Below are 25,213 nucleotides of genomic sequence, written 5' to 3'. Positions count from 1 at the left end.
GTACAGACACACAGACGTCAGGTACAGACACACAGACACACCTGACGTTTGTGTGTCTGTGTGTCTGTACCTGATGTCTGTGTGTCTGTGTGTCTGTACCTGACGTCTGTGTGTCTGTACCTGACGTCTGTATGTCTGTACCTGACGTCTGTGTGTCTGTACCTGACGTCTGTGTGTCTGTACCTGACGTCTGTGTGTCTGTACCTGACGTCTGTGTGTCTGTGTGTCTGTACCTGACGTCTGTGTGTCTGTGTGTCTGTACCTGACGTCTGTATGTCTGTACCTGACGTCTGTGTGTCTGTGTGTGTGTGTCTGTGTGTCTGTACCTGACGTCTGTGTGTCTGTACCTGACGTTTGTGTGTCTGTGTCTGTGTGTGTGTGTGTCTGTGTGTCTGTACCTGACGTCTGTGTGTCTGTACCTGACGTCTGTGTGTCTGTACCTGACGTCTGTGTGTCTGTACCTGGTGTCTGTGTGTCTGTGTGTCTGTACCTGACATCTGTGTGTCTGTACCTGGTGTCTGTGTGTCTGTGTGTCTGTGCCTGACGTCTGTGTGTCTGTACCTGACGTCTGTGTGTCTGTACCTGACGTCTGTGTGTCTGTGTGTCTGTACCTGACGTCTGTGTGTCTGTACCTGACGTCTGTGTGTCTGTACCTGACGTCTGTATGTCTGTACCTGACGTCTGTGTGTCTGTACCTGGTGTCTGTGTGTCTGTGTGTCTGTACCTGACGTCTGTGTGTCTGTACCTGACGTCTGTGTGTCTGTACCTGACGTCTGTGTGTCTGTGTGTCTGTGTGTCTGTACCTGACGTCTGTGTGTCTGTACCTGACGTCTGTGTGTCTGTACCTGGTGTCTGTGTGTCTGTACCTGACGTCTGTGTGTCTGTACCTGACGTCTGTGTGTCTGTACCTGACGTCTGTGTGTCTGTACCTGCTGACGTCTGTGTGTCTGTGTGTCTGTGCCTGACGTCTGTGTGTCTGTCCCCCAGGACACCCGTCGGGCGCGGGGCGACCGGGACGTGTCTCAGAGCGAGAGTCTGACCTCCGCCGCGTCAGCTGACGACGACGAGGACAACCCGGAGGACAGCGAAGGTCAGCACTTAAAAAAACGCCTCACACATCAGCGTCACACACACCACACCTCTCTCCCCTCCCCCCCCCCCCCCTGCCTACGCAAACCTGCCAACTCAGTCATCAACATACAGACACACACACTCGTTACCAGCACCACACATTTGTCTTTTTCCATGCCTCGTTTGGCGCATCGTGTACGAGGACTTGATGGATTCAGTCGTTCGAGGTTAGGGCCGCCGCCGTTTATCCTCAGCTCATAAGGCTTAATGCCTGAGAGGGAGTTAAAGAGGGAGGGAGAGATAAGAGACCTCCTGGGGTACCAGGAACATCTAGAGCCTCTCTTGGAACTGTCTGTCTTCTGAGAGTTTGATATGAATTGATGGTGAAACCCAAGTATTTTTTCGCTACTGTCTGTAGTTTTAATGAGAGAAAGAAATGATCAAACGGAAAGAGGGGCAGGGGGGAGGGGTGGGAGGGGGGGGGAGAGAGAGATAAAAGATCTGAACTAATTCCGACTGCCGGGTCCGCTGTTATGTAACTGTTCCTTGGCTTTGAAGACTCAAGAAAACGTGCTGACTGGAACGCTCGGTGCTGGTACACTCATTTGTTCCGGCGGGCCTCCTGTCTCTTTCTCTCTCTCTCCCTCTCTCTCTCTCTCTCTCTCTCTCTCTCTCCCTCTCTCTCTCTCTCTCTCTCTCTCTCTCTCTTTCTCTCTCTCTGTCTGTCTCTCTCTCTGTCTCTTTCTCTCTCTCTGTCTCTTTCTCTCTCTCTCTCTCTCTCTCTCTCTGTCTCTCTCTCTGTCTCTTTCTCTCTCTCTCTCTCTCTCTCTCTCTCTCTCTCTCTCTCTCTCTCTCTCTCTCTCTCTCTCTCTCTCTCTCTCTCCCCCCCCCCCTCTACCAAAAGTCCTAAAATGCCCCCGTATCCGCTGTGGTAACATGTCAGAAAGCTGCTTTGAGTATTCAAACCCCCTGCTCTACCATGCATAGGTGTAGGTTAATGAGTGTGAATCGTCCAGAATCGTTTGGACCTTTCCATTTCGTACCGGCTCCAATATTCTGCCTGAATTCCATTGTGTAGGACAGCCCCCTCCTCAGTGTTGCTGTGGACAGATCCCTCCACCGTCTCTTCTCCCCCCTCTCTGTCTCACTCTCTCTCTGTCTCTCACCCCCCTCCCTGTCTCACTCCCTCTCTGTCTCTCACCCCCCTCTCTGTCTCACTCTCTCTCTGTCTCTCACCCCCCTCCCTGTCTCACTCCCTCTCTGTCTCTCACCCCCCTCCCTGTCTCACTCCCTCTCTGTCTCTCACCCCCCTCCCGGTCTCACTCTCTCTGTCTCTCACCCCCCTCCCTGTCTCACTCTCTCTGTCTCTCACCCCCCTCCCTGTCTCACTCTCTCACCCCCCTCCCTGTCTCACTCTCTCTGGCCTGGAGCGGAGCCCGTCTCCCTCCTACCTCTGGCTCTGTGGAGGTAAGGCTGAGCGGTGTAGCTTTGCCCCCTGACAGGGAGGTGGTAGAGAGGCTTTTCCCAACTCTTGGCAACCTCCTCCTCTGACCCTACTGAGGACAGACAACTTTACCCTGCAACATGATCCAAGGCAGGTGGTGGAGGGCTGGGCAGAGGAGGGTGGAGGAATGGAGAGGTGCTGTCTGTCTGTCTGTCCTGTCATGATCGTGAGTTGTGGCATGTCATCACGCTGCAGGCGCATCAGATTGAGATACAAGATGGTTAGAGAGTGTGTACAGAAGGAGGACTTTTTTGAGAGACCTTGGTTTACTACTGTCTCTAGTATGACATGGTCTGATACTGTTGGTTTACTACTGTCTCTAGTATTTGTACTCTGGTGAGTGTTGGCAGTGTTTCCCATACATAGTCGAATTTGTCCCGACAGTCTCATTACAAACCAAAAGTATTTTTAGCGCTGTTTTTCTTGATTTATTTTAAGCGCGTTTTTTCAGCACGGCTCGTGGAAAGTGTGGGAGCAGGTTGGAGGAAAGGACAGGGCTTTGCTCCACCTTTCACCAGCCGCTGTCACAAATTCATCATTTGAAATTGCCGGCTCCGTCAAAAGGCCTACAATGTGATTTTGAATCCCGCGGTAAAACCGTCAACCACAGTTACATTCGGGGACAGTTGAACCGTGTAAAACTGGAAACCGCCTAACCCTAACTGAAGGAAATGTTATTTTCATTTTAGATTATTAATGGTGGATTCTTTCCTGGCTCAGTAAGTTTCTAGTACACTGTGATGTTTTAATGGAGAGTCTCTCTCGTGTGCACAGGTGGAGAGAACAGCTCAGACACGGAGAGCGCCCCCTCCCCGTCCCAGAACGACCCCTCAAAGGCCCGAGACTCCCAGAGGGGAGACGGCGGCGCGGGAGGCCTGTCGGAGAGCCAGCGTTGTGAGCAGGACACGGCCCAGGCCGGCGATGGGAAGGCCCAGGAGGGGCCGCCTTACGGGGAGCTGCGTGTCAAGGTGGAGAAGAGCCCAGAGGGGGGGGCCGAGCTGGGCTCCCAGGAGGAGAGGGACAGGGAGCGGGCCAGGGCGGCCTACGAGGGCCAGGTGCACCCCAAGAGCGAGCCCCAGGACGTGGACATGATGCCCGCTGGGGAGGTGCAGGTCAAGGTGGAGCCGGAGGCCAAGGAGAAGGGGGACAAGGGGGAGCAGAGGGAGCCCCACTCTGACAACGACTCCAGCGCCACCTGCAGCGCAGACGAGGATGTGGACGCTGAGCCAGAGAGACAGAGGTGGGTGGTCCTGGGGAGGCAGCCTTCTGGGCCTCCTACTGGCCTGGGGTGGTACTGCCTTACCTTTTAGCTTATGACCATATCTGCCTGTTTGACACTAGAAGAAATCTATCTTTGCACTCTATCAAATTTCAGGATCCTCCTTTCATGACTGTTCCTAGATATGTGCGTTCTTCCTCCCAGTATCCTTACATTTTCTAAATCACTTCAGGATAGTAGGAGGATAGTATAAGGAGGATAGTATAAAGCTGTTTTGCAGTTTTTCTGTGTAGGAGGCAGGCTAAAAAAAGAAGCGCCCTCTAGTGATATCTGTGTGTAAATAGCAGATTTACATTCTAAAAAGGGGGTCTATTTGACCCCTAAGGCGGGGTTTAAGGACTGTTTAAGGGTCTCTTATGACCATATCTGCCTGTTTAAGGATCTCTTATGCACAATGTTTTGTGAAGCCCTGTCTATATTGGACTTAATTGGCTTAATTGGAAACCTAATCTTCTCTGTGTTAGGTATCTCTCTGTAGAGCATGGCTCAGTGTGTGACTCTCTCCTCTGCTGTTGTTCTGCAGGATGTTCACTATGGACAAGCCCTCCCTCCTCCACCCCCCAGGCTCGGTGCTGGTGTCCTCAGGCAAGCAGGCCCAGCTCAGCATGCAGCAGCTCCAGCACCGCGCCGCTGCCATCCCACCCATGGTCAGTCACTATAGCAACCCACACTTTTCTATCAGATATGCCCATTCGGAGAGGCATGGAGGCAGGCAGCAGGGTGAAAGCATGTCTTATTTAGACCAACCTCCCCGTCAAGTGAGTCCCATATCCGCACTTTTCAAACCTGTCCGTCAAAGTCATTCAATTCAAATCAATTTGCCAAATCATTTTCCAACCATTCAAAGCTGTCAATCAAGTTGATCAATGTGTCTGCGTTTCAAAAATCTTCATTTGTACCCTTACTGTTGTGTGATCAATAACCATGTTATGAGCCGACATTGTTAAATAGTTGTTTTTTTGTCTGTTTTTGTTCCCCGTCGATGGAGTCCGTGGTGCGGTCAGTGGGTCAGAGGGTGGGAGGCTAGAACACAAACTGCAGTTTAATAGTTTAATAAGCCCAGGGGTCTTGATTGGCATGCTTAACATGAAAGAAATCTAATTGGACAACTCGTTTGGCTCATTTACATTTCATTCATCAAATATGTCCTTCATCTGTTCTCTGGGGATGGTTTGAAGACATGCAGGTTCTGACCAGCCTGACCCTGACGTCTGTTCAACTCTACTTCCGTGATCATTCAGGGTTGGACAGTAACGCTTGTCCCGCTTGCCCGGAGCAAGTAAAAAAATCGCTTGCTCCAGGCTAGCAGGCAAGCGTTACTGTCGAACCCTGTTATTAGCAGGAAGGGCTTGGCCGGCATCACTTGTCCTCAGCTGATGTTAGTGTTCCTCTTCACCTGGGTCGTTCTCACCCCCCCCCTCTCCCTAGGTGTCGGGTCCTTTCGGCCCGGGCGGCATGCCCATGGGCGCCCCCCTCAGCGGGTTTGCCATGTTCCAGCACCAGATCAAGGCGGCGCACGAGTCTGCCCACCAGGAGGAGAAGCAGAGGCAGGACCAGGGAGACCCCAGACCCCCCAACTGCCCCCGCTTCAACACCCGCAGCCCCACCGTGCTGGACAGAGAGGGTGAGAACCAGACACACCCTCTCTCTCTCTCTCTCTACCTCTACCTCTCTCTACCTCTCTCTCTCTGTCTCTCTCTCTCTCTCTCTACCTCTCTCTACCTCTCTCTCTCTCTCTCTAGCTCTCTCTCTGTCTCTACCTCTCTCTCTCTCCCTCTCCCTCTCTCTCTCCCTCTCCCTCACCCTGTCTCTGTCTCTCTCTCCCTCTCCCTCTCTCTGTCTCTCTCTCTCTCTCTCTGTCTCTCTCTCTCTATCTCTCTCTCTCTACCTCTCTCTCTCTCTACCTCTCTCTCTGTCTCTCTCTCTCTCTCTGTCTCTCTCTCTCTCTCTGTCTCTGTCTCTGTCTCTCTCTCTCTCTGTCTCTGTCTCTGTCTCTGTCTCTGTCTCTCTCTCTCTCTCTACCTCTCTCTCTCTCTCTGTCTCTCTCTCTCTGTCTCTCTCTGTCTCTGTCTCTCTGTCTCTCTGTCTCTGTCTCTGTCTCTCTCCCTCTACCTGGGGCTTCCAGCAGCAGGCTATTTATAGCCCATGCATTTTTCATGCATTTTTCCCCCCCGTCCCATTCGTATTCGTTCAACGTCAAAAAAGGAAACATGAGATGATTCCAGACTGCAGCAAAATGTCTCAGCCAGAACAAGATGTTAGTTGACCCCATTTTACCTGTAATGTAGAACATTAGTCTGAAGGCAAGGGTGATGTTGTTCCTAAAATGCCTTTGGGGAAGACGAGAGGGTTTTGGCTTGTGAAGGAGCATGACTTCAGTGCGTCAGTGCAGGACACTTTGCCCCCTGGGTAGACAGGGTAGAGGGCTAGAACAGTCCTTCAGCCAGACAGGAGACATTGGCCCAGTCTCTATATAGCATGTGTGTTAGGGGAAGTGTCTGATTAGACATCTTAAGGCCCAATCCCATTTCCCCCCCTTGGCCCTACTCCTCCGTTTTGTACGTTCAAGTGTAGGGGTAGGTGTGTCCCAACTCCTCTTTCGTGGAGGGGTTGGGCTGAGTGGGAGGGTTTACATAGAGTTTTTTCAGATGCACACTCCGAACGGAGCGTTACGAAATCCCAGAATGCCTTGTAGGGTTGCTAGCCTACAGACTGGCAGGGTAGGAGCAGGGTTGTTAGCCTTCAGACTGGCAGGGTAGGAGCAGGGTTACTAGCCTATAGACTGGCAGGGTAGGAGCAGGGTTGTTAGCCTACAGACTGGCAGGGTAGGAGCAGGGTAGCTAGGCTACAGACTGGCAGGGTAGGAGCAGGGTTGTTAGCCTACAGACTGGCAGGGTAGGAGCACGGTTGCTAGCCTACAGACTGGCAGGTTAGGAGCACGGGTTGCTAGCCTACAGAGCACCGCTATTCTGTCATGAACTAGCCTGATAACGGAAGCGTTGTTCTTTTTTATTTGATGACTAGTTTCATTGGTAGCATGAAGTTAACGAAGGGAACGAATCGTGAGCGTCCATGCTTTTCTATGACACTACTGATGTCGTATCAGGTGACGTATCTTGAAGGGTTGTCCCATTTCATAGAGTAAGATGTTCAACCACTACCCCTTGTAACTCTGTTTCCGAGGGGCAAGCCGAAAAGCGAATGGCACTCCGAAACTAGTGGTAGGGGTCAAAATGAGAAATGGGGTTGGGCCAAAGTCTTTACCACCTTTATACGGGCTGTGTGTAGGCCAGCGAAGCGGTCCATACTATTAGCTTTCTTGTCATGCAAGCCCTTGCCAAGATGTGAGTGTCGCATATTTCTTTTGTTTGTATGTATTTAAATTATACAACTTAAGTTTTATTAGAGTAAATAAGCAAAATAAACTAAATAACTTGTGTATATGAATAGGGATAAGAGTCAGTGGTGTATGCCATGAGTGAATGGGTGTAGAATGTATGTTGTATGTGTAGAGGGTGTATGGATGTATGTAGTGTAAAACTAAAAGGCCCCAAAAACTTGGTAACCAGGAGACCTCACCACAACCATAAATGAACCAAAGCCAGAGGAAGAGAGAGTGAGCTGAGGACACACCCACCTTATATACACATCCTCAGCTCCCCAAACCCAGGTGACACTATTTAACCTGACGACCTACCCACTCTGCCAAGGTTCCCAACGGAACCAGCAACAACCAATAGGCAGGCAGAGTGGGAGGCGTCACAGGGGTATCCCTGGATTGTAATCGTATCGTACGGTACATGTACATGTTTGGAATGTAGACGTGAATCCTGTGTGTTCAGTTGTCTGACTGTGTGTCTGTGCATGCCTGTGTCTCCCCTCCGCTGCAGGTAAGCCCTTCCCCTACATGCCTTATGACATGAAGCTAGCCCTGGATCAGGAGGCGCAGTCTGGGCGGCCCGGCTCCCCCTACAGGCTGTCCCCCAGAGACATGAACAAGGCCTCGCCCCAGCCCGACCCCAACGCCCCCCGCTACAGCGTGCCTCCAGGTAGCTAGCCCCACCGTCCTCCCTCCCCTGACCAACACCACATTAAACATTTGGGATGTTTCAGTATATTTGATCAATTCAAGAATAATTTTCTTGTCTGTTTTGATGTTGTTTTCTTTCGTGTTTTTGTTCCTACTCTGCCTGTTTTACCTCTGTCTGTCAACAGTCTATCTGAGTGAACAGATTAAGCTTCATGGTGTGAGGAAATAACTGGTCTTGAGCTTCTCTCTATCCTATGGATGAGGGTTGATATGTTACAGTCAGTCTTCTTGCAGTAAGGAATGGGTTCCGTCATGGAGTAGCTAATTTTCTTATCTCTCCCTGTGAGCTAGTAAGCTGCTGACGTCTGTGCCTGCTATAGGAACTCTTACAGACCCATTTGCATTTTTTAAAGTGCAGGGCATGAGGGGTGCTTCCTCCAGGCAGGTCACTACCGGAGAGCATGTTTGTGCTCTATCTGTTTAGGGCTAGGCTACACGGTGCAGGATTTGGCTGAAAAGGCGATCTGATATCGTTTGCACCTAACGGCTACGTGACTCCCAGAGTTTCTCTTTGAGGGTTTTTCTCTGTGAGGGAGTTTCTCTGTGAGGGAGTTTCTCTGTGAGGGTATTTCCGTATCGTATTTGGAGTCGTGTGGTCGGCGATACGGGAGCGTCTGTTGAAAACGATGATGTAGAGTCACTGGATAAAAGCGTCTACTAAATATAAAAAATGTAAATGTACATATCAATAGGATACGTCTGTATGGTGCAAGTCAAGGCTAGCTGCTATCTCAATGTCCACACTTGTACACGATAAGAATAAGAGTAGAGGGGTTTTGGCAGAAAATGTCATTCCAATACAGGACACTGACAGAAACCTGTGAACCTCAGGACATGGGCTCAGGACAGGACATGGGCAGGACAAAGGACTCCTTCCCTTTCCTCAGGTGTTCTAAATCCCTCCAGGGAAATACATCTGTTTTCCTGAAGCTTCTCTTTGGCAAAAATGTAGGACACAGTTCAGAGGTAACTTTCTGTTTGTGTCCCCCCCCCCCCCCCCTCTGTCCCGATATTTCCCCAGTCCTCCACCAAGCTCCCAACCAAATGGTTCAGAGCCTGCCGGATGGAGTCCGTGTGACGTTCTCCAGACACAGCAGACCCGCCAACATTCCATCTCCTCCACCGCTCATTCCGACCTCCAAGCCCACAGACAAGCCCTCTTTCATCCAGGGCGGCTCCATCTCCCAGGTAAGACCTCCGCAGCGGGCAGGTAACGAGATGGAAGTGGTGGTGGTGTGTGTAGCTTCCACCCCGTCACCCCTATCCATTCACAGGGTTCCCGCGCTCGTCTTAAAAAGCCTTAAAGTCTAAAATCCAGCAATCTGATTTATAAGGCCTAAAAAGGTTTCAAGTTTCAGCTATTAGGTCTAAAAACGTAGATGCTAGGTCTAGATTAGCTTGTCCTGCAAGGAAATCAGTCCGACCACATCTATTTACGTGGAAATTAATCAAGCTGGAACCAAAAAAATGCCAATTTGCTGCCCCCAGGAGAAATTATTGGCGAACGAAGCTACGGCAGGATGACAAAAAGCTATCATACGGTGTCACGAATAGGTCTAAAATTATATTCAAAGAGGTCTAAAAAGGTCTTAGATTTGACTTGTTGAAACTTGTAGGAACCCTGCATTCATAATTTACTCCCAGTGTTTGCTCTGTGATAAAACATTCCACTTTGGCACCGACAGTGATCCAGAGATGGATGAAGGGCAGTTTTCTAAAATGCCAAAGAGCGAACCTCGATACGCGTCACTTAGGTCATGTTCTCACATGAAAGTCTGAATCAGGACCCGGAGCAAGTGGATTCTCTGATTTGCGTTCTCACAGCCCTTTATGTAAACGAAGTAACGTACGCAATCGAAGCAACAGACATGGTAGTTGATTGGTCAGAAAAATCAAAAACTGCCCTTTCGTCCTGCTCTTATCCAGATCAACACGCATGCGCTGTTGTTTTCCTATGGACAGCCTCGATGCGTCGTTTCTAACCGGAGTGAAACCACCCTTTTCAAGCGGAGCATCCGTTGGTTCTTTGCTCCGGGAGCGACTTCGAATGCGCGTTCTCACAGCTCCAAACGACGCAGAGCAAAGCGAATGTTATCCTAAACTCCGATTCCAAGTGAAGCAAATGTTCTAGTGAGAACACACCCGTAGTCCCACCTGACCTGTGTACATGGTGCTGTCCCGGTATCCTAATCTCTCCGTCCCGGCCGTTTCAGGGAACTCCCGGCACCTACCTGCCGTCCCACGCTGTCTACGGGCCGGAGGGGACAAAGAACTCAGTGGGCTCCATCTCTCTGGGCCTGCCCAGGCAGCAGGACCCCACCAAGCCTGGTAACACATCATCATCATCACACCCCTCAGTTCACATCTTCTCTCACTGCTTTTTCATTTTCATGAGACTGTTAGTCATACATGTTTGTGTTGTCTACATTTAATCAGTCGGACCAGAGATCACAAATCATAATCATCACTTGGCCTAATTCTCTCCCTGGTCTCTCCCTCTCTGCCTCCCTCTCCTCAGTGTCGTACATAAAGCAGGAGGAGTGTTCTCCCCGCGGCGGCCAGGCTGAGGGCCTGCTCTCCCGCACGCAGTATGAGGGCGTGGTCAGAGGTGCGTGTCCATCACACCCTGTCTGTCTGCCTGTCTGTCTGTCTGTCTGTCTCTGTCTGTCTGTCTCTGTGTCTCTCTGTCTGTCTGTCTGTCTCTCTGTCTGTCTGTCTCTCTGTCTGTCTCTCTGTCTGTCTGTCTCTCTGTCTCTCTGTCGGTCTGTCTCTCTGTCTGTCTGTCTCTCTGTCTCTCTCTCTGTCTGTATCTGTGTCTGTCTCTCTGTCTCTCTGTCTCTCTGTCTGTCTGTCTTTGCCACATCTGTGTTTCCCATACACTCACTAAACGGGGTTTATATTTTATACAGAGAGAGAGAGAGAGAGAACGAGAACCCCATACTCTGTTTGCACAGACCTGACAGAATGTGTCACCCTGGTGGAGAGAGGGTGCATTCACAAGCCCCGTTCAAAAGGCCTCTCCCCTTAGCAGTCCTCACACCTCCTCCCACACCTCCCTCTCTCTCTCAGTCCTGACACCGCCGTCCACACACACCAACCTCCCCCCCCTCCTCTTTCTCTAGGAGGCCCCATGCAGGACGGAAGTATCCCGAGAGGCAGCACGCTCAAGATGGGTGCAGAGAGCCTGCCTTTCAGAGGGTCCATCACTCAGGTACCTCCGTCGTTAGATCGTCCAGACAACTTGGATGCTAGAGGACTGTTCGATCTGTGCAGCGTTTTATAGCACACTGTTGGAATGAGGAAGCTAGTTTACATTACATTTTATATTTTTGGCATTTAGCAGACGCCTTATTCCAAAGCGACTTACACTCAATACATTTGACCAAGCAAGTGAATCATCAATCCACCAGTCGTAGCAGGAAGAGTAATCCAGCTCAGGCCCGGAGACATTGATAGAAGGAAAAACCTTCTTCTATCATCTTCTTCTAAACCTAGGTTGTTGTGTTTTTTTATATACTGGAGAAACAGTACAAGGGGGGCAGTAGAAGTCATAGGGGACACAGTAGAGGGGAAAAGCGGTTGTCTTCAGGAGACGCAGTGCTGGGGGGCAGTAGATGTCTCAGGAGGAGCAGTTGGGTCTTCAGTCTACGACGGAAGACGGGTAGTGACTCTGCAGCTAGTGGTTTGTGTGCTCTGACGCTGGTCCTCATGGTGCCCTCCTCCCCCCCCAGGGCACCCCCGCCCTGCCCCAGGCCGGCATGGCGGCCGACCTCCTGAAGGGCACCATCACCAAGCTGGCCTCGGAGGAGATGGGCAGCCCAGAGAAGACCAGAGACCAGCTGGCCAAGGGCCACGTCATCTACGAGGGCAAGAGCGGACACATCCTCTCCTACGACGGTAAGCCGTCAGCGGTTACAAGTAGTCTTATAATAGTAATATTAATATTAATAATAATAATAATAATGCATTTTATTTGAATTGCACTTTTCATTCAAAAGAATCTCAGAGTGCTACAGAGTTAAAAAGAAACAGGCTAAAAAAGGTTAAACGTTAAAAACATAAAGAAAAACAACACAGGTCTTACCAGGTGTTCCAGATGTGTTAATCAGGTGTGTCAGGAAGGTCAGTCAGGAAGGTCAGCGTTCTCCTCTCTGTGTCCCACAGCCATTAAGAACCCCAGAGAGGCCACGCGCAGCCCCAGGACCGGCCTCGAGCTGAAGCGCTCCTACGACATGATGGAGGGACAGCTGAGACACCCCGGCAGGGAGGGGGTCCCCTTTGAAGGTTTGGGTCTTGTTTTTTAGCTTGTGGATCCTCTCCTCCAGCCTGGTGCATCAATAAGTTAACCAGACAGATAAGATAGCCAGACTGTGTATTCGTGTTGATGTGGCTGCAGCAGGGAGAGTAACAGTGTTGCTGTGTTGTCAGGGTTGATCAGCCGAACCCTGCCCAGAGACGGTCCCCACGGAGAGGCTAAGGAGAGGCCGATGATGACCGGATCCATCATGCAAGGTAAACGGACTGTACTACTTATATAGAAGCGCCTTATTCCAAATAACTTTACAGCGGCCTCTCATTCACCCGTTCACACACACCAACGTCGGCGAGCTACCATGCAAGCCGCCGGCCCCGCTCCCAGTGAGCGGGCCGGCGCCTTGCATGGCAGCTTGCCGCCATTGGTGTGTGAATGGGTGAATGAGAGGCCGTTGTAAAGCGCTTTGGAGCAGCTTTGGAGCAGCAAAAAAGGCGCTATATAAGTGCAGTCCATTTACCATTACTTGTGTGTTTCTCCAGGGACGCCCAGGACGTCTGCGGAGGCGTACGAGGAGAGCATCAAATACGGCAAGCAGATAAAACGCGAGAGCCCCCCGATCCGCTCCTTCGAGGGGGGGATCGGCAAGGGCAAGCCCTACGAGGGGGTGAACACCATCAAGGAGATGGGCCGCTCCATCCACGAGATCCCCCGCCAGGACCAGCAGGGCCAGGACCCCCGCAAGACCCCCGACATGGCCGACAACCGCAGGACCACCATGGAGAACTCCATGTCCCAGGTGTGTGTCTGCCTGTCTGTCTGTCTGCCTGTCTGCTTGTCTGTCTGTCTGTCTGTGTGTCTGCCTGTCTGTCTCTCTCTCTGTCTGTGTGTGTCTGTGTGTCTGTCTGTGTGTGTCTGTGTGTGTGTGTGTGTCTGTCTGTGTGTCTGTCTGTCTCTGTGTGTGTGTGTCTGTCTGTATATCTGTATGTGTGTGCTTGTGTCTGTCTGTCTGTCTGTCTGTCTGCCTGTGTCTGTCTGTCTGTATGTGTGTGTGTTAGTCAAAGTGCTTTCCGTGAGCAGTCGTTAGTGAGTGACGCCAGTTGTTGAACCCCCTCTCCCCCAGGGTCACCCTCTGAGCCAGTCTAACCCTCTGTCTGCCTGTCTGTCTGTCTGCCTGTCTGTCTGTTTGTCTGTCTGTCTGTCTGACAGCTCTCCTCCCTCCCCCAGGGTCACCCTCTGAGCCAGTCGGCCATCAAGCACAACGTCAAGTCCCTGATCACCTCCCCCAGCAAGCTGCCCCTCACCCTGCCCCAGCTGGAGGCCCTGGAGCGGGCCAAGTACGAGGAGGGCAAGGCCCAGGAGCAGCGGGCGCGCCACACCTCCGTGGTCAACCAGGCCTCCGTGCTGCGCTCCACCCACCAGGAGAACACCAAGGCCCAGCTCAGCCCCGGGCTGTACGACGACCCCAACGCCCGCAGGACCCCCGTCAACTACAGCACCAGCTCCATCTCCAGAGGGTCGCCCATGCAGGGTACGCACGTCTGTCTCCCCTCAGCCCCCTCTCTGACTGCATGGCTAACAGTTGACAACAGTAATATAATAATAATAATAATAATAATAATAATAATAATAATAACTTTTTATTTGTATAGTCCTTTTCCTGCAAACGTTGCAACTCAAAATGCTCCAATCATTATATAATCATCATTTAATTATTAAGTAATTTAAAGACTTGTGGTGGTAGTGGTGGTCTAGTGCACTGTTTCTCAACCATCTCCTTGGGGCACCACATATGTGATCTGTTCCACCACCAGCTCACCTGATTCAACTAATCAAGTACAAAGCAATTATGATTTGTACTTGATTAGTTGAATCAGGTGTGCTGGTGGTGGAACAGATCAAATATGTGGTGCGGCTGGGGCGCCCCGAGGAGAGGGTTGAGAAACACTGGTCTAGTGTATAGTGAGTTGGACTGGTGATCGGAAGGTTGCGAGTTCAAATCCCCACCTGAAACCACACCACTACTAGTGTGTCCTTGAGTAAGGCACTTACCCCTCAGTTACTCCAGGGGGAATGTCCCTGTCATTTGTAATTGTAAGGATTGCTTTGGATTAAAAGCGTCTTCTAAATGGCTAAATTAAATTAAATTAAAGGCAATATTAAAAAGATGGGTTTTTAGTCTTGACTTGAACATATGTGCTGAGGTTGCATCCCTAATGTAAACTGGCAGTGCATTCCACAATCTGGGTGTATCAAATGAGATATATATATATATATACATTAACATCCCAATGAATGATGCCCAAATATGCATTAAGTCTGTGAATAGTACACACACGTATACACACATCTACTGTATGAGTCTCTGTTGATACTGAAGTGGTTGTTGTCCTGAGTGCAGGAGGCATCAGCTCTGGGAAGCCGGCGTCACATGACAGGAAGAACGCCATGACGCCCACGCAGAGAGACATCGTCCCGGCCAAGTCCCCCGTGTCGGGGGGGGGCGACCCCATGGCCTCCCACAGCCCCTTCGACCCCCACCACCGGCCCGTGGGCCCCGGGGAGGTGTACCGCGGCCACCTGCCCCCCCACCTGGACCCCGCCCTCGCCTTCGCCCACAGAGTGCTGGACCCAGGTAGGCTTCGCAGGCTCACAGGCTCATCCATAGGCAGCACCTCCCCAGGCTCCCCAGGCTCGGGTTCAGCCATTGACGTCAGCAGGGGAACGATCAGTATCTGGCCGAGCCTTCTGTTCATATTTATTTTGACGTTCGCTCCTTTTCCCTCTCCTCTCCTCTCCTCCTCTCCTCCTCTCCTCCTCTCCTCTCCTCTCCCCCCCTCTCCTCTCCTCCTCCTCTCCTCTCCCCCCCTCTCCTCTCCTCTCCTCTCCTCTCCTCCTCTCCTCTCCACAGCGGCGTACATGTTCCCACGGCAGCCGTCCCCGACCGGCTACCACAACACGTACCAGCTGTACACCATGGAGAACACCCGCCAGACCATCCTGAACGACTACATCACCTCCCAGCAGATGCAGGTCATCCCCCGGCAAGACGTGGCCCGGGGCCTGTCGCCACGGGAACACCAGCAGATCGCCATCCAGTACCCGCCCGGCGCCAGAGGTACTGGGGTCTGCCGTCCGGCGCTCTCACACACCGGTGGGGGTGGGGGTGGGGGTGGGGGGTGGGGGGCTGTGTTTGTGTATTAGTGACTACCTTTTCCAGACGCCCAGAAGCAAATGACCCTGACAAATTGCTGAATAGTCTAAAGATATTTCGGTGGCTGCAGCTTGATTCGACTCGATTTATGAATCGGGTCGGTGCAGTCATACTTCAAATTTTTTCCCCATTTGCTCCGTGGTTATGCCTCTTAAAAGATTAACCACTTATAACCGCTGCTCAAAGCAGTTACAAAACACTTACAATCAGGTAATCAGGAACACTTCCAGTGAGTAAAGGAGAGTTAACAGTAAGAGCTAAGTGTACCCGCGGTGTTCAGACTCGTGCATTGATGGGTTTGGTTCTTGTTGTTGACCGTTTGGCCCTTTGCTTCTGTGTGTGAAAGGGATTATTGACCTAGCCCAGATGCCTCCAACTATCCTGTTACCCCACCCCGGGGGGGCAGGCCCTCCCACTATGGACCGCATCACCTACATCCCCGGAGCTCAGTCCCCTTTCCCTAGGGCTTTCAACCCAGCCTCCATATCTCCAGGTGAGGACCCCCCCCACCCCAACCCAACCCCCTCTGTTCCCTTATACCCCCCCCCCCCCCCCCCCCGATTCCTATATGTCCCCCAACAGCCCTGCAGGCAACACCGCCCTGCACTCGCCCTTGAACTCAGAGTCCAAACACACCTGGTACACACACCAGACCTGATCTACATCCAAATCAGATTTTGGGCCTTGAAATGTCCTGAAAATGATTTAGCAGGAAACTGTGATGGTCAGTAGAGCTGCCAGGCCCGTCACAACCACACTCCCCAGAGGCTGAGAGAAGCTTCTCCTGGTCAGGGTGGGACACCCCCCTCTCACACCCTCTCAGAACCCCCGCAGAGACTCTCCCAGCAGTGTGTAAACTTCCCCCGTGTGTGTGTGTGTGTGTGTGTGTGTGTGTGTGTCTTCCCCTATCTGTGTGCCCCACAGGCCACCAAGCCCACCTCGCCGCGGCGGCCAGCGTGGAGAGAGAGCGCGAGAGGGAGCGCGAGCGGGAGAGGGAGCGCGACCGGGAGCACCGCGAGCGAGAGAAGGAGAGGGAGAGGGAGCACCGGGAGAGAGAGCACAGAGAGCACCGGGAGCGCGAGCGTGAGAGGGCGGTGGCCGCCGCCGCCAGTGAATACATGCGCGGAGGTGAGACCACCTACAGGCTGACCAAAGCCTGCTGGAGAAAGACGGTCGCAGGGTTGGACAGTAACGTTTGTCCCGCTTGCCCGGAGCAAGTAAAAAAATCGGCGGGTTTGTTTGCGCGAGCCCGACGACGCTTCTGGATCCTGGATCTGTGTATCGGTGTGCAGGAAGAACAACAGACGGCGCAGGCGCCAGACCAGACTAGATGATCGTGGAGTGAACTGATACACAGATCCAGGATCCAGCAGCGTCGTCGGGCTCCCGCAAACAAACCCGGCGATTTTTTGGACTTGCTCCGGGCAAGCCGTGACAAGCGTTTACTGTCCAACCCTGAATTGTCAAGCTAGCGATTTCTCCTCCGACCTCGAGGAAGCGCCCCTGCCTCTCTGTGGCTAAAGTGCGTCGTTTGTCGCCCCCCCCCCCCCCCCCAGGTCTCGAGCAGCCGGGCCGGCCCAGTAGCCGTGGTTACCTGCGCTCGCCCTCCCCCTCGGTGAGGTCACAGGAGGGCGTGGTCCAGCAGAGGCCCAGCATCTTCCAGGGAACCAACAGCAAGAGTGTCATCACCCTCATGTGAGTCTCTCAGAGTGGGTTAGGGTTCTCCCTCTCTCTCTCTCTCTCTCTCTCTCTCTCTCTCCCTACCTCTCCCCCCCATCTCCCTCCATCTCCCTCTCTCTCCCTCCTCCCTCCTCTCCCTCTCCCTCCCCCCCACACACGGCCCCTGTATTAACCACCTCCCTCCCTCCTCCAGGCCTCCCTCAGCGGCCTCCGTAGCGGCGGCGGCCCAGGCTGCCCAGGCGTCCCAGGCAGGTTCCCGCTACAGCACAGCCGCCGACGCCCTGGCCGCCCTGGTGGACGCGGCCGCCTCCGCCCCGCAGATGGACGTGGCCAAGGCCAAGGAGGGGGGGGGCCAGGGGGGCCGAGACCGCGAGGACGACGCCTCGCCCTCCGCCGCCGCGCGCCGGGCGGCCGCCCTGAGCGACCAGCAGGAGGCAGACAGGCGCTCCATGCAGTCGCCCTACGGGCCCATGTCCCTCCCGGGGGGCAAGCCCCACCCTGCGTACGCCGAGGGCCCCGGGGGGGGCGGCGGGGCAGGGGGGTGCAGGGGGCTGGACAAGTCGGGCCCCGCCACCAAGTCGCGCATCGAGGAGGAGCTGCGCACACGCGGCAAGACCACCATCACGGCGGCTAACTTCATCGACGTCATCATCACGCGTCAGATCGCCTCCGACAAGGACTCCCGCGAGAGAGGCCAAGAGAGAGGCCAAGAGAGAGGCCAAGAGAGAGGCCAAGAGAGAGGCCAAGAGAGAGGCCAAGAGAGAGGCCAAGAGAGAGGCTCGCAGAGCTCCGACTCCTCTAGCAGCTGTGAGTGCTGGACGTATACAGCCATACACATAGATGCCCATACACCTACACACACACACACACACAGACACCCATACACATAGACACAGAGACACACACAGAGACACACCAACACACATAGACACACTAACACACACACACACCAACACACATAGACACCCATACACATAGATATACACAGAGACACACAGAGACACCCACAGACACACCCACAGACACCCACAGACACCCACAGAGACACCCACAGAGACACCCACAGAGACACCCACAGAGACACCCACAGAGACACCCACAGAGACACCCACAGAGACACCCACAGAGACACACACAGAGACACCCACAGAGACACACAGAGACACCCACAGAGACACACAGAGACACCCACAGAGACACACAGAGACACCCACAGACACACCCACAGACACCCACAGACACCCACAGACACACCCACAGACACACCCACAGACACACCCACAGACACACCCACAGACACACCCACAGAGACACCCACAGAGGCACCCACAGAGGCACCCACAGAGACATATGATGACATGTTAGTAAGCGTTGTTGTGTGTGTCTCTGTCCCACAGTGTCGTCCAGCCGCTACGAGGCCCCCAGCGGGGGAGCCATAGAGGTCATCAGCCCCGCCAGCTCCCCCGCCCAGCCCCAGCAGGACAAGCAGGAGGACAGGCAGGCGCAGGCCGCCGGTGAGGAGCACCACCACACCTACACCCCTCCTCCTCTGTGAGGAGCACTACCACACCTACACACCTCCTCTGTTTTACATTATGATTAACAATAACCTTCATGTTAGACAAGACTCACGTGACCTAACATGTAATCAGGTGACATTCCATACACATTTGAACCCTGCTCTACTAGAAAAGCTTTATTCAATTCAGGTAACTGGCCTTTAGTTTGGCTTGTGGTCATATACTGTATCTGTGGTATCATATGTGGTCATATGTACTGTATGGAGTCAACACACAACACACCACAACCTGAGTGACTCATCAGTAACGTTGTCCTCTGAGGGTGACCCCCGTACAGTACAGATGACACCATTCCTGCCTCCCCCCCATCTATTCACCAGAACGCTCCACGTCTATTCCTGTCTGCTGGAGGCCAATGTAGATCAGCTGCTGCTGGCATACAGTACCCTCATTCCACTCCTCCCTCCTCCCTCCTGCCCCCTCCTCCCTCCCCACCCTCCCCCCTCTTAACTCAATCTGCTAACGTTGTGTCTGTGGATTATCCCCAGCAGCTGGCATGCGTGCCTACGACATGAGCCGCTACCGCCAGCCAGGCGAGCCGCCCCAGCCCGGCCCCCCCCAGCCGCCCCCCTCCTCCCAGGCCGACGGCTACTCCCAGGTCCCCAAGACCCACCGCGTCATGACGCTGGCCGACCACATCTCGGTACGACACACACAGGCCTCCCACGGGTCCTTGAAATCCTTGAAAGTTTGTGAAAATAGACAATATTACATATTTATAGTACATAAGTCACATTGCTTAACTTAACACAGTAACTTTACACATATTTCACAATATATAGTTCTGCTGTCGTAGAGAAGGCAAGAGACCATCTAGTGTTCACACATTCAAGCCTCTCTTTTTAATTGTTGTCTGTGAGCGGAGATTTCCTATTATATAAATTCTCAACTAGATCTGTCTCAAACGATGCCGTGTTGGGTCCTTGAATTTGAGGGAATTGAGTCTTGAAAGTCCTTGAAAGGTGCTTGAATTTGATGTTTCAGAAGGTGTGGGAACCCTGCATACAGCCCCGAAGCACCTGAGCACCGATACAACACTAACGCTTGCTCTCCTGATTCACATTGTTGTTACAGAATTTGCCACCCATAACAGTAACATGTTGTCCTGAAACTAGGGACTGAAAATGTACGTCTGTCTTCGTAACACGGTGTGTTCCCCCCCCTGCTCCTTCCCTCTGTCCTACAGCATATTATCACCCAGGACTTCGCCCGAAACCAGGACCCACCTCAGTCCTCCACCGCCATCTCCTCCTCCTCCTCCTCCACCACATTCCAGAGCGCCCCCCCGCACGTCTCCAGCGCAGGCTCCGGCCGCGCCAAGCCGCCCAGCCGCTACAGCCCAGAGAACCAGGCCCAGGCCCCCCCCCACCACCAGAGGCCCCCCAGCAGAGTGTCCCCCGAGAGCGCCCCTGACAAGCCCAGAGCCAGGTACATGCCCCCCCACACCTCTTCACAGTACTAAGGCCAGCCTGACGTGTATATACCCATACCCATGTTCTGGTCTTGATTCTCCCCCTCCCTCCTCCCTCCCTTCCTCCCCTCCTCCAGGCCTGGTAAGTCCCCTGAGCGGGTGGGCAGGCCAGCAGACAGCTACGAGCCCATCTCCCCCCCCCAGAGCTACGCAGGCATGGACAGACAGGAGGCCAGCGTACAGCAGCCTCCGAGACGTGACGACAACCCCGAGATGAGGTACGGTTGGTATACACTGCCGACTCCACAACTCCTCATGGGTAAAGCCTTGGGGCTTCTATAGGCTAGGATTAGCTTGACAGTTAAGGGTTCAAGTGACAAACAGAAAGGTAGTGTGTACCGTGTGTCGTCTGGGTGTATTTGGGAGTGAATTGATACCTTGGCCTAGTGTACGACAGCCAAGCCAGAATGTGCGGTGACCTGTCAGGCATCCCAGCAGAGTGGAAACTGGGGTGTTAGCGGTATGCTAGCCCCATGCTAGCCCGGCCGCTGGCTGACTCTTAACCCCGTGACCTTTCTCTGGTTACAGGGGTGACTCGCGCTCCCCGGGGAGCGTCAGCTACCTGCCCTCCTTCTTCACCAAGCTGGAGAGCACCTCCTCCATGGTGATCAACAAGAAGCAGGAGATATTTCGTAAGCTGAACTCCGGGGCCGTCGGCGACTCTGATGTTGGTAAGTGGGTCTCTTCTCCTCCTGTTCCTTACGCTAACACCAAACAGCGTGCATGCCAACATAATCAAATCCCCAGATGGAACTTACTTACATAGCGTTATATCTACTCATAAAGTTTTCCAAAGACAGTCTTGCTGTGTAAAAGGCGTACTCTTAACATCTCTTGATACTGGGTTTGCTGTCATGACGCCATTTTAGTTTGTAGTCAGACATCTTAGTTTTCTAACAGATGCTTATCGTCTTTTTTTTCCTTTCAGGAAATGCGCAACCAGGCACAGAGATCTTTAACTTGCCTGCAGTGACCAGCTCAAGTGAGTAGTGACTTTTCTAACTGAGCCCAGTTACAGTTATCACCATAATAACTTCACTTCTTTATCTGAAACATTGGAACACTGGAAGTCTGCCAGTTGTCACCTCAACATGTCTCTCTGTCTCTCTGTCTCTCTCTCTCTCTCTCTCTCTCTCTCTCTCTCTCTGTCTCTCTGTCTCTCTCTGTCTGTCTGTCTGTCTCTCTCTCTCTCTCTCTCTCTCTGTCTCTCTCTCTCTCTGACTCTCTCTGTCTCTCTGTCTCTCTGTCTCTGTCTCTGTCTCTCTCTCTGTCTCTCTCTCTGTCTCTCTCTGTCTCTCTGTCTCTCTGTCTCTCATTGTCCTGCTGGTGTGTTGTGGTCTGCAGGCAGCATCAATCCCAGGAACCACTCCTTCAGTGACCCGGCCAGTAACCTGGGTCTGGAGGACATCATCCGCAAGGCCCTGATGGGCCACCTGGAGGAGAGGCAGGAGGACCACCAGGGAGGAGGACCCCAGGGAGGAGGAGCCCAGCCTGCCTCCAACAACCCCAGCAGTGAGGCACGGCAGGAGGCCAACCCCTCCCCTAGTATGAGTGAGTGATCAACCACACACACACACACACACACACACACACACACACACAGAGGGATCGCACAAACCGTTATTTATCCAGGAAGACCGATTGACGAAAAAACCTCGAGGGAGTTTTTCCAAAGGGAGACTTTATTATCTTGCACATTACTCAAGATCGTCCACTTGAAGATCCGTCTTTTTCTCTAGACGAGTCTGACCTTCTCTCTTCTGTGTTCCGTCTGTCTGTCCGTCTGTCCGACAGCCAAGCAGAAGCTGCAGAGCAAGGCCAACAGCCGGAAGTCCAAGTCCCCCAACCCCGGCCAGGCGTACGCGGGAGGGGAGCGGCCCTCCTCTGTGTCCTCCGTCCACTCAGAGGGAGACTACCACCGGCAGGCCCCCGCCTGGGCCTGGGAGGACCGCCCCTCGTCCACAGGTACCAGACCCTGGCCCCCCTACCAGCCCCTGGCCCCCCTCTCTCCCCTGGCCCCCCTGGCCCCCCTATCAGCCCCTGGTCCCCCAGATTAAACACAGACATCATTACTCTCTCTGACCTCTTCTTTGGTTGTCTTAATTAGATGACCAAGATCACATGTGAATAATGTTGAACCGTCTAACCACCTCCCTCTCTCTCTCTCCTCCCCCTCAGGCCCCATGCAGTTCCCCTACAACCCCCTGACCATGCGCATGCTGAGCGGCACGCCCCCTGCCTCCATGGCCTCCCCCTCCCTGCAGGCCCAGCAGCAGCCAGCAGGGAGCGTGGGCGGGGTCCAGCAGCGCGTGTGGGAGCGGGAGCCCCTGCTGTCAGAGCAGTACGAGACCCTGTCAGACAGCGACGACTGAGCCCTGCCGCCAGAGCCCCACCCCAGAGGACGGCCTCCCTGCAGGCCTGCCTGCCCGCCCCCTCCCCCCCAAAACTAGCCTCACTCACTGGTGCTGAGTGTGGGGAGTACAGGGGGTGGTGGTGTCCCTTTTGGTGCAACAGCGCCCTCTGGCTGCCAGCTGGAAGAAAGGCAGCGACTTCTGCCAGGCTGAGACCTTCAGGGTAGACTTGGTTTAGTCCAGAAGCTTCTATACGGCCGGGTCAGCGGGAAACTAAACGCCTGAGTGGAAGACGACACGAACGATAAAGATGAAGAACTTCTAATGTAAAAAAACAACAACAAATAAAACATAAAGAGACTATTTGATGAATTTTGTTCGGTTTCTGTAAAGAAATACTTTGTGTTTAAGAAAAATCATTGTATGTAAATAGAGTAACCTTTTTGCAGTGTTTTTTGTTTCTTAACTTGATTATTTCTCATTTTTAGTGTTGCTTTTTAAATTGATCCATTTTTGTTTTTTGAATGAGGGGAGGAGGAGGGGTTTAATCTTGAATATCACAGTTGGTCTCTCCCTGTCCATCTCTTACCCCCCTACCACCACCACAGTGAAGCTGAGAGACAGCTCTGTGGGCTGGGTTTGATATTGAGTGCAGCACACAGAAGTGTAGCTTCCCTACCCACCAAGCACCACCAAAGCCTGAACATAATGGACATAAGTGAATGAAACAAACACAAGCTAACATTTCAACTGCATTGTCATTTGATGCCTGTCTTTGCAACACTGTGGAGACGATGCATGGATGTAGCAATATTCCCACTGATCTAGAATAAAAGAAAGCTTTTATTATCACCCCTTTAGAAAACCCATGTCCATGAACCTGTTGAACACTGGTGTCGGAGCAGGGAGGTGAATGAAGGCTAATAAGCTCAATGTTGTCCATGTCGTCCCTCTCCTCATGACTACTTTCGGGCCCCGTGTTGAGTATGAATTATGTAATTGAGCCAATGTTTTTAGATGAAGCTGACCATTGTGTAATGTATGGCACAGTCTGACCCCTCGCTGTCTCCATGGTTTCCAACCAGGGCAGAATGTTCTGCTCAGGCAGAATCGTCATGGTAACTAAAGTACGTCAGGAACCTTTGTTTGTTTTTTTATTTGAGAGGTTTTGCCATGCGTGGTGGCTGGAGAGAGAAGGCAGCTTTAACTAATTTTCTCAGAGATATACGTTGGTGTTTTGATGTTTATATTTGTTTGTTTCCGTAGTCCCTCTATCTTTTTTTTTTTTTGATACTCTCCTGACAGAAATCTGATCTCGGTGTAATTTGTCTTTTTCGTTAGACAAAAAGACAAACCTAACCAAACATAGAGAATGGTCTGCACCATTGTTGCACTTTTTGCTTTGTAACCTTTGACAACAAAAGCATACTACCTGTTGTATAACTTATTCAAGCTCCTGCAGAGGATTATACTGAGATGTGCTTTGACTTTGCCCATCACTCATGGAAATCTGGATGTTTTGAGTTCCTGTCTTCTCTTGTAGCTGGTACATGGTTTTATAGTGTGACACATGCATTGCAGTTATACTTGGTGTGTCTGGTACAGTACAGTCAGATGTTGAGGAGTTGCTTTTGTGCTGTCATCATGGCTATTCAGTTCAATAACCTCTTCTCTCTGCTATCATAATAATCAGGATAAATATCAACAGCTTTTCTCAACAGACGTGTAGCTTTTAATTTTGAATTCTAATTATGTCAACATTGATAATGACAGTAATGTTCCATTGCAAGTCTGAGTATGTGAAAGCATACTGTGGTTTTAGTTTTCTCAGCTTTTGCTTCGCTTGAATTACAAATCCAATCTTCTCTAAACTTGATATTTCCTTGTTTTTCCTTTAATTTTGATTTTTAAATAGTTTAAGTCCTAGAGCTGATGTTCAGATTTTTTTTTCTATAATTTTCAACATCAATGTTATTCATCCTATTTTTGATGGGATGTCAAGTGTTTACAACGGCAATGACAAAAAAGGTTTACACAAACTTGAATCTTAAAAACCTAAATGAAGCCAGAAAAGAATTAGTGCATCTTTTCAGCTCTCCATCTGTCAAACATCCAGTGGTAACTTTTTTTTTTTTGTCTGTTTCAATTTAAGACTTGAAAAAACATGTATCTCATGATGTTGAAATGCAATGTTTGTATCGCACAATGTCTCTTAGTAGTCTATTACAAGAGTTCAGACCAATCAATAAAGTGGATCAGTTCTCCACCTCTGAACATTGTGCATCTCTGTTCTTTACTCTCCAGTACTGCTGCCTCTTTTCACATATCATTTGTGTTGTCTACATGTAGCACACAGGGCTCGATTTACCTGACGCATTCACCCTTATGTTTTACATGAGTAATACAACATGTATTAGAAGACTAGGACATGCCAGGTGGGTGCACATGCTGTGATCATGACACTAAAACAGACAGGGGAACTGGACATTAATACAACATCAGACCATAGAGCTTATAGAACTCATTACAATTTTACAATGCAGGCAGACGAGATGCAGAGTCACTACCCATCTTCCGTCGGAGACTGAAGACCCATCTCTTCAGGTTACACCTTAACTGCTCCTCCTGAGACATCTACTACCCCCCAGCACTGCGTCTCCTGAAGACACACGCTTTCCCCTTTACTGTGTCCCCTAAAACTTCTATTGCCACCCTTGTACT

At 51.9% G+C, this 25,213-nt stretch overlaps 1 protein-coding gene across 1 annotated transcript in view; it reads left to right on the top strand.

The window, feature by feature from the left end:
- Positions 1–24,766, top strand: part of ncor1 (nuclear receptor corepressor 1) — a 72,209-nt gene extending 47,443 nt beyond the window's left edge. Inside the window, exons 19-47 of the mRNA XM_080549872.1 lie at positions 988–1,090; positions 3,350–3,815; positions 4,378–4,501; positions 5,283–5,478; positions 7,745–7,903; positions 8,966–9,132; positions 10,158–10,272; positions 10,463–10,552; positions 11,067–11,155; positions 11,676–11,841; positions 12,109–12,228; positions 12,373–12,456; positions 12,739–12,995; positions 13,424–13,727; positions 14,598–14,831; positions 15,108–15,314; positions 15,757–15,903; positions 16,335–16,538; positions 16,967–17,105; positions 17,284–17,897; positions 18,488–18,604; positions 19,159–19,313; positions 19,857–20,098; positions 20,219–20,359; positions 20,670–20,812; positions 21,070–21,123; positions 21,486–21,692; positions 21,936–22,106; positions 22,320–24,766. Of these exons, the coding sequence (XP_080405998.1) occupies positions 988–1,090; positions 3,350–3,815; positions 4,378–4,501; positions 5,283–5,478; positions 7,745–7,903; positions 8,966–9,132; positions 10,158–10,272; positions 10,463–10,552; positions 11,067–11,155; positions 11,676–11,841; positions 12,109–12,228; positions 12,373–12,456; positions 12,739–12,995; positions 13,424–13,727; positions 14,598–14,831; positions 15,108–15,314; positions 15,757–15,903; positions 16,335–16,538; positions 16,967–17,105; positions 17,284–17,897; positions 18,488–18,604; positions 19,159–19,313; positions 19,857–20,098; positions 20,219–20,359; positions 20,670–20,812; positions 21,070–21,123; positions 21,486–21,692; positions 21,936–22,106; positions 22,320–22,513 (5,409 nt within the window). The 3' untranslated portion in view covers positions 22,514–24,766. The remainder of the gene's footprint in view (positions 1–987; positions 1,091–3,349; positions 3,816–4,377; positions 4,502–5,282; positions 5,479–7,744; positions 7,904–8,965; positions 9,133–10,157; positions 10,273–10,462; positions 10,553–11,066; positions 11,156–11,675; positions 11,842–12,108; positions 12,229–12,372; positions 12,457–12,738; positions 12,996–13,423; positions 13,728–14,597; positions 14,832–15,107; positions 15,315–15,756; positions 15,904–16,334; positions 16,539–16,966; positions 17,106–17,283; positions 17,898–18,487; positions 18,605–19,158; positions 19,314–19,856; positions 20,099–20,218; positions 20,360–20,669; positions 20,813–21,069; positions 21,124–21,485; positions 21,693–21,935; positions 22,107–22,319) is intronic.
- Positions 24,767–25,213: the final 447 nt, after the last annotated feature.

The sequence above is a fragment of the Nansenia antarctica genome, assembly GCF_963989245.1.
Source record: "Nansenia antarctica genome assembly, chromosome: 20".
NCBI lineage: Eukaryota > Metazoa > Chordata > Actinopteri > Argentiniformes > Microstomatidae > Nansenia > Nansenia antarctica.
This window is presented reverse-complemented; position numbering and strand designations above follow the sequence as displayed.